Below are 9072 nucleotides of genomic sequence, written 5' to 3' on the forward strand. Positions count from 1 at the left end.
TACTACTTGAAGGATGCATTCGGCATGTAAACATCTCAGTTTCACATAGATGGAAAAATATGGACAAGCTTTACAGGAAGTTTTCTGATATGAATTTGAGTAAGGTCACAAGCTGACATTTATTTGTTACTAGGATCTCAGGACACAAAAGTTCTCATAGGTATGAGGTATTTTGAGTACTTTGATTTCATACAAAGTGTCTGTTTCTATCAACATTTGCAAAACTAAAATTTATTTCTTTTAACTATAACCACTGATGATCTCAGCCAAAGTAACCTGAGACACAACCGGTTATGACCATCAACTGACAGCACTCCATTAACATTTCTCTACTGTCTTTTATACAACTTCATGGAAGCAAATCCCCAGTTCCCCATCTCCTACAAACATCTACCTCAAAGGGCGTGGACAGAAGCAGGCGGTAATCAAGAAAGTGTACAACGATTCTGGAGGACATTTAAAACATTTTCCCTAACCACAGCCAGTCCTTGCCTCCTGACTACATCTACTCTCATCCAAAGGTTGCCTTGCTGTTTGGAATTGCAGATTCAGTGCTTATCTTTTCCAATTCCTAATGGTAATGAAGAATACTTAAGAATTCCAACCAGATAGCAATATGTGTACTTATTTTACCTGACAGTATCCTATTCCTCAAAAAAAATAAAAATAAAATAAAAAGCTGTAGACACTCAAGTGCCTTCAGCCGAGTTCCCCCAGGAGGTTCCCTACCCCTTTCAGTGACCTGCAGAGATTTGCTGCTTTCAGACCCACATCCCCAGCTGGCACAGAAGAAATACACTCCCTCTCAACTTCAGATGAGGGTGCTTGGACAAAGATGGTGACGTCTGTATGCCAGGACACGAGAAGAAAGCCTTCTGTGGTGTTATTTATTATAGCAACAGGCCCTGGCAACAGTTGGACTCCATGGTGATAATGAATAACCAAGCTCCTAAGGAAGAGATGAGGGCATTTCTACTCCCTGGACATGCAGCAAGGAGAAGCAGATGGTCACAGTTTCGCCATGGGCTGCAGTACTTCTAACAGGGTTGCTGTAGCACAGCTGCCTTCTGAGGAGCTACAGAAGAACCAAGAAGCCAAAAACCAGGTAGTGACTTCTAGACTCTCTATGAAGTATGTTACTACATGTCTTAGCGTGTAAGCATATAAGGATGTGTGTATCCAGAGACATGTTTTTGCTGACATAACTGTAGCTCAGATGCCTTCAGGGAGCTCTTTAGGAGAAGAGTTATCACTTGGCTTAATCCAGTTCTGACACTACAGGGGAAGTACTGTAAGATTTGCCATTTGGCCACATGCATGACCCCATTTTATAGCACTGGAAAAGCTGCATTTCACAGCCAGTGTCACTTACCTCATGAAGGCAATTAGAGGCACTTACCTCCCACACCAGTGTGGAACTACAACACTTCAGCAGGGTGGGTTTTGCCTTAAAATGTTATTATGAGGCAGGGGACTTGTATATATGCAAATACTCCCGGGTACATGTGCACAACCACTCTGTGTGGTTTGCATAGTTGAGTTGGATCAAGTCCAAACATGCAGAGAAGAAACAAAAGTGCATCTAGGCTCTAATCCTGCATTCTTTGCAAGTTCAAAGCTCTTGTTTAGAAGGTACATAGGTTAAGACCTTACCATGTGCTAATTTAAAATTCTTGGAATTTGAATTCCTAACCGCTGACCCACATACAGACGGCACTTAGAAGTGCTGAAACAATACTCCAATATAGCCACACTGGATTATGGACACATTCAGGCTTAAGGTCGCTGCTTCCTTTCCAAAATACTATTAGAGACCCTTAATCACCATGAACATCAGCCTGTGACAAAACACGGATAAATATCAGGAACCACTATCTTCCACTCCTCTTTGAACCTGTGGAATCTGTGGGACTATTTTAAACATTGCCCCTCCTTAAATGTTTATGAATCCTCAAGGACCTCTCTCATTTTCTTTTTCTTGCAGGTTACAAGTGCCAGCATTGCTAGAACAGGGGCTGTCACCTCATGGGATGGGGCAGCTTGGCCAGCAGGCCCTTCAGAGAATGGAAGCAACGTTGAAGACAAGGCCAGAGAAGGAGACTCCCCTGAGGAATTTGCAGAAAGATTTACACCTTCTCAAAAAAGAAGCAATGCGCAAAGCACAGGTAAATAGTAACTGAAGGTCATACCGGCTCCACAGAGACCCAGGAATGAATCATCATGAGAGTCTATTGCTACAGCCAGCTTCAATCCACAGTAACGTTCATCCTGCGACACCGCAAGGGTTGAGCTCCTAGCACTACTTTACAGCCATGCAATAGTAGTGGAAAGTATTTCCTAACCACTGATTATGTTCTGCAGCATGACTCAGCCCTCACTACCAGCACAGGGGGCAGGGTATACACTTTTCTTGGCAGACTCATGAAGCAGACCAAAAGAACAAATTCGCTCAGCCTTGTCCTCAGAGGTTGCCCTCGCTAACAGGGATTACGGTGCGCCGGGAGTGCACACTGCCCACGCTACTGCTGTTGCTCTGCTGCTATCACGTGGGGGGGGTTGTTTGTTTTGAACACAGAATAGTGACACAACTCTCCTGACTAGCGCCAGGTGTAGACAGTAAGTAAATGCCACATTACTCCTTAAGTTTACAATCAAAAGTTTCAGGGCAAGTTATTATACAGGAAAAAAATATATAAAAATTCCAGAAGTTGTCACAGTAATAATCAGAGATCTGCCAAGAACTCTTCTAAATTTCTTAAGAACAAGGTAACATTTAAACCCAAACTCTTCTATAACCTTAGGATACTGATGCAGTAAAAGGTACTAATGGAAAAGCAACAGTCTTTGGTGACTATGAAGTCCCCAGTTTCGTAGTTTAACTCTATTTTTCAAGTGCTATGAATAGCTTACATTACAAACACCAAATCAAATATCTGAAGTGGCTGTTTGCCCTTTATAATAAAGAAGGGTTGCAATAAAATATTCCAAATTGAACAAAAAAGGAATAATTACTGGTGTTTGCTATTCATTACAGAGGACTTAACTCCCAGTGCCACAGAAGGACGTGATGAAAGGATTTCATTTCAGATTGAACAACATGATTTGCTTGCTCTGAAAGTGTTGCATTTAGAGCTCCTTTTCTTCCTCCTTGCTAAAAGACAACTTCACAGGAAGCTTCTAAACAAAGTTTTTGAAATCATGCTTAAGGCTTCTCTTTCAAGACAAGAAAATCAAGATATATCGACTTCATTTTTTTTCTGATTACATGTATTAGTGAAACCAATACAATTTCACACCACTTGTCAGTGCTGCCCACTCATCGTGATTTTTTATTTTTTTGCCAAGGTATGTTTTGGTGTATACTGGCTTCTGACATCTACATGTGCTGACTGACAGCTGAGCCCCAGTCCTTTTTGGTTATTTTAGGAGAGGTACGGAGTCGACTTATACAATGTGGTAGACGTTCTGCATTTTTGTTTTACTACCAGATATAAAAGAGCCAATGTTGCCATACCCACTCTGCTTATAAAGAGCGGCAGATGTCAGATAACCGACTTTGATTTAGTCCAAGTATTCTTCATACAAAAGCTCTACTTCCTGCCCGTAGAGGTTGGGCAGATGGTGTAACTGTCAACTGAGGGTTGAAAGACCTGATGTGTCTTGGCAATAAGTTATTCGTTGTTCATTCGTATATAATACAGGGAAACAGAACAGCCACTCAGAAGGGTTATCAAAATAACTTGGTTTTTATTCTTAATTGCTGTTTATAAATATATAATTGTTGTATTGCTGCATTTAAGTATGATCATACACAGCCCTTTTGCAACAAGAATCATAGACAATGAAAGCATATGAAAGTTAGCATTTGTTTAACAGAAGAACACAGTGATCCTTACAGGATGGCCTATGAATAGGATGTATTATCAGTCCTACGTTGTCTTTCTCTAATCAGCTCACCGAACTTTGGAGAACTTGAATTTTAAAGAGCTCTCCTGTTTGGGAACATGCTTAGAAATTGCCTTGAAAAGCCATCGGCACATGCTTCCATGCTTTCCTGCATACGGCCCTCCAGGTGTAATTGGCCACAGTGGGAAACTGAACTCCATTTTTCCAACCACTAAAAAGCTTACTGCAATGTTTAAGCTGTGAAGAGAGCCTCAAGCAGGCCTTCTCCACTGATGTTCTCAGTATGCAACCTCTTCAATTAAACCTCTGGCATTGGAAATAGCATTCAAACAAATCTTTGTGATCTAAGTGCTCTACATGTAATAAATTCTAATGTTTTCACTTCTTGAAGATGCACTGCTCACCAGTGAGTTCATCAGTCAATCACGGCCCTTACAAGAAACAGAGAGACAAAAATCATCAGATATTCTTGAGGAGCTGAGGATGCAGGGGATAATCAGGAGCCAAGGCACTATTGTCAGGACTGAAGAAGTGTCTGAAAACAAGGTAAGCATCACTGTATAACACAGGACTTCTGCTACAGAGCTCTGACCCTTCTGTGAGCTCCCTGAGATTCAGCTTCTGCACATGCAAAGCATCCAGGCATACCTTCTCTAAGATTTCATTGGCAAGTTGTTTAACAACAGAGAACTGTATTACAGGGAAGTTAATACAACAGAAGTTGGCAGCAGTTTTCTTTTAGCTGTTTACAGCTTCCAGACTTGTTTCAAATGGGTAGAGAGGAGACTGTGACAGTATTAAACGACTCCCTGGGAAATTACAAGCCGTAAACTTGTTTCTCAAGCCTGCAAAACTAGAAGAAATATCACTTCCAGGACTTACAACTACACTTCAGTGAAGAACTCCGAAATCCTAAATATTCACTTTCTGAGAAATTTGCCATTTGCATTTGCTCTGACTGAGAAACCATTAAAAAAAATAAAAATAAAATTGTAATCATTTTATAGAATAAATATAATATAGAATAAGATTATATAATATAGAATAAGATTAAGAAACTGTTCTGAGTAATAACCTAAGACTTATTTTTGCTTCCAAATTGAAGCTTACTCTTTGTTGTCAAGCATTGTGTTAAAGGTCAGTTGCTTCTTACAGATAGGGTTTCAAGTACAGACAGCAGGAGGGAAAAGGTCTATAAGGAGTTTGCAAGAAGTTTAATGCCATTTGTGGATGTGCCCAAAGTATGATCATACCACTACCTGGACACAGTGAACGCAGAAACAATTCCAGCTCTAACCAAGGATGATTTTGAGTAGCTTTGCAGTTTGAGGCAACCTTTTTGCACATCTCTAACCTTGGCCACTTATATTAAGGTAATATGAAAGCCTTCATAAGAAGGACTAAACAAGCAAATGCCACCTTGCTGTCTGGCCACTGGTGCTGCAAAACACATCTCCTATCGCCATCACTTTGGAAAATGGGGCTGGAGGATATCTGAGTACAGCTTCTCCATAGTCTTATTTCCCCATAGATTTTTTGAGTGCCTGAAGGGATTATCCCCTCTGCGGCTAGATTTAGGTAACATACTGCAGGCAGGTTTTTTATTTTTCCCCTTCTGAGACAGGAGAGTGCCTGTTCTTTTTTCCTCCTGTATTAAAAAGCTGTCTAGTATTAAATTACACAATTTTATTGACAGAAGCACAGTCTGAGCTATTTTTCCTTAGAGAGTTTCTATATCCCTCCCCTCAGCAGAAGAAGGGTTGTGTTTTTTCTCCTTAATATTAAAAAAATAATCAATACAGCTTTAAAAAAATGAACCTTGTACTTTTTCACTAACAAAGCCAACTTTTCCAAGCAGTATTTTACGTTCAAGCTGGGCCCACTGCTGGGCAGCCTACAAGTGAAAACATAAATCTGTCACTAGGTGCTAACTGTTAGCTCTCCCTTAGTAGCAATAGAAAATTTGGCTTGTGCTGCCTCCTGTAAGAATAATTTATTACATTAGAACTAAAAATCCAGCAGATTACCTATGAATAGAGGGGCTAAATGTACCGAATACAGACACAGTAGAAAAGAGTTATACCCTAACATATCCCAAATTACAACATGCAGCTATGAATTTTGAGCATTAACACGTGGGTAAAGTGACACCTGATATTTCAAAATTGACTGTGTATAAGCATGAATGGCTTTGTGCTGAATTTCAGTCCAGCAGTAGCTTCAATGAAGAAAAATGCTCAGACTTCATCACACTACAAGAGACTAGTACAACCAGGTTTGAGATTGTTTTACAGCAATATTGGAGATTGAGATATCCTTGCAAGAGTTTTCCCTTCCTGTTTGCAGTTCTATTCCATAGAAGTATTTGCATCCCTTAAGCCACGGTAGGATTACCTGTCTTCTCAGGATTTCCTATTGCTGCCAAAACTGTGGAACAGCCTTTCAGCCTTCAGTCTTTTGACTGTCCTTCACTTCATCCTGAACAAAGGGACTCTGAGCAGTATAGGTTAAGATGCCTGTTTCTACACACTACTGCTCTAAAGGACCAGAACTTTTGAGAGCAACATTTTATCAGTCTCGTCTAACAGAACTAGGAAGAGCTATACGCATCGCAGGATAAACTAGCCTCTACAACTTTAACAGTAGCTCTTACTAAAATTTCCAGTAGAGCCAGAACTTCAACTTAAAGTACAGACTAGGTTTCTTTGAATTACTATGTTTTGTCTTTTTTATTATTATTGTTATTTTTCAGAGTAATTGCTATTTTTCTTCCAGTGCTTCAAAAATATTTTAGTTGATGTAAGATGTGCTGGTTTCATCCTCACCCCTGATGAGTTTACATTAAGCTTTTAATAAACACTGGACACTTCATTCATCAGTCTACCAGTAGTTGTGGCATATAATCTATCAGATACCTTTTTTCCAAGTCTACCTATGTGTAGCTAGAGGGTAACCAAAAAGACCCAAAGCTAGTTTCAAATAGAGCAGTCTACAGGAATTTGATCCCCTTACCATGAGTTAGCATTTACAAAAGATGTACAAAGGTTATTTTAGCTTTTCCATTGCTGATCCTTGATCTCCCACAACTATTTAGCTCAAAGATAAGTTATTTGCTCAGCTTATACAGATACAGAACAACCCGGAAAGCAACCTGTTTGCTAAATACCCTGATTAGTTTGGACATATAGGGAAGAATTTTCAATATATTTCTTTCTGTACAGCCCACTTTTTTACCTTGGGTAAGAAAATGACAAGCCCAGTATTCGATACCTTCCCACTTTGGGCTTTCATTAGAGTGCCCTTTGTCATTAGAAAAAAATTTTTTTTTTTTTTTTTTTTTTTTTTTTTTTTTTTTTTTTTTCCACCAAAGGGGACAAAAGAAAAAGAAGAAAAAGAAGTATTTTGTTTCATTTTTGTGATGACTGAACATTACTTTGCTCAGATTTTTTGGTGTGTCATCTGCATTCAAAATGTCTCCTTTGTATATCAGGTTTCTTCCCCCTGATCCCTGCTCTGCCTTCATCTCACTAAATGAGTCATCCTCTACACTATTTGCAGCACTTAACACTTCTGGCAGTGAGGCCTGACTTCTAGTGTTATTTATGGCAGTAGAAGTCTGGGGAGCAGATAACTCAGGAGACTTATAAACACGACAGTGAGTATTTCACCATAGGTCCTTGGTTTGAGTTCAACACTACTAGAACTGCTTATCATACAGACAGCAGTAGACGTCAGCTTCCTGGCTGGTCAAATAAATAACCACCCCACCTTTCCAGGAGTAAGTGCTGCCCTCAGCAGCAGAGATCTAGGAATCTAGGATCTCATTTGCATGCAGTAGAGGCCAGCAATATCATGATTAAGAAGCTCTAACAAAACCATTCTTAAATCTCTTCAGCAGTAATAGTAAAGTAACTTCCCTAAGCACCCACAGCCTCATGACCAAATTCCCACATCTGGTGGGCATACAGCAACATTGCAAGCTTCAGACACATCACTCGCTAGAAAATGGGAATTCTCACTGCAAACGCTTGCTCATGAGTGAACACTGAGGATATTAGCACATTATTTCCAGGCTTCTTTTGGTATCAGAGTACATCTCCTCTATGCAGGGGAAAAGAAAGCAGAGGGTAAGCAGCAAAGTGTCATTCCAACATCAAAATCCACTCTGCTGAAAGCTTTTTATGTCTCTACAGAGAGATGTCCTGGAAGAGACATTGAAGAAGCCACCAGCTAGGCTAGAAAAAATTTGGTTTGAAAACAAGTAGATGATTTTACAGAGAAGGACATGAAGATTTTTACTCAACAGAAAAAACAGGTCACCTGATTCTGCTATGTATTCTCCAGCATTTGCTTCACCACCTAAAATCCTCTGCTTTTTATAAACTGACCTAATGCAGCCAGCTTATGTGCAAGGTACTACCAGAATCTGACCAGTGGCAGCACAGTGGATCCTGTATTTATCTAATAGGTGTCAAAAAGCCATCCTGATAGTTTACTTTTTCTGAAAGCTGAAAGATTATCCTAAAACTATGCATAGGAGGGTCTGGAGCAGTTTTTCCTGTAATAAATAGATGTATTTTCTATGGACACCGAATAAATTGGCTAAGTTCAGTGCTAACTGGAGTGGTATTCGGACCACATTTGGGTTAAAAAAAAAAAAAAAAAAAACTACTGCATGTGTTTCGTGTCATCTTCCATCTACTTCCATCCCTCTTTACAAAGAAATGGGGTTTCTCTGTTTTGTTTTAGATTAGGGAAGAGGAACTGAGCAATACAGCACAACACACTGCATTTTTTCCAGCAACTGCCCACCAAACTACGGGTGAACAGACTGAGAAGGACTGCACAAGTTGTGGAAGTCAAGGAGGGACAGACACCCCTCAGCCCTCACCTTCAGATGACGAGCCCGGTGTACTGATAAAGGAAATAACTGCAGAAGAATCCACAAATGATTACACTGAGGGCTCTACCATTGAGTCTGATATAACTTACAACTGCATCAATGAAACAATCTGGATCTAAGCCACCTTGAAAAGAGGAAACCTCTCTGCTCCCTACAGCTGTCTTTTCCTGGAGCATAAGTAGACAATTTATCTCAAGGGGACATCTGAGTCCTGCTACCACCTATTTCATCTGGGGTCCTGCTACCACCTATTTCATCTGGGG

At 40.1% G+C, this 9072-nt stretch overlaps 1 protein-coding gene across 8 annotated transcripts in view; it reads left to right on the forward strand.

The window, feature by feature from the left end:
* The first annotated feature begins 830 nt into the window (after positions 1 to 830).
* STMND1 (stathmin domain containing 1) overlaps positions 831 to 9072 on the forward strand; it is a 24542-nt gene continuing 16300 nt past the window's right edge. For 2 of the 8 annotated variants that reach the window (XR_004748011.1, XM_035316772.1), the window contains exons 1-3: positions 841 to 1105; positions 1985 to 2165; positions 4298 to 4452. Coding sequence is in view for 7 of the 8 variants with exons in the window: in XM_035316772.1 (XP_035172663.1) it covers positions 986 to 1105; positions 1985 to 2165; positions 4298 to 4452 (456 nt within the window). In the remaining variant the exon portion in view is untranslated. Of the gene's footprint in view, positions 1106 to 1984; positions 2166 to 4297; positions 4453 to 8099; positions 8576 to 8655; positions 9026 to 9072 lie in introns of those variants that run through there. The other 6 variants (XM_035316767.1, XM_035316771.1, XM_035316768.1 and 3 more) reach the window with 6 other exon arrangements.

This window comes from Oxyura jamaicensis, chromosome 2 (assembly GCF_011077185.1).
Source record: "Oxyura jamaicensis isolate SHBP4307 breed ruddy duck chromosome 2, BPBGC_Ojam_1.0, whole genome shotgun sequence".
In the NCBI taxonomy this organism is placed as follows: domain Eukaryota; kingdom Metazoa; phylum Chordata; class Aves; order Anseriformes; family Anatidae; genus Oxyura; species Oxyura jamaicensis.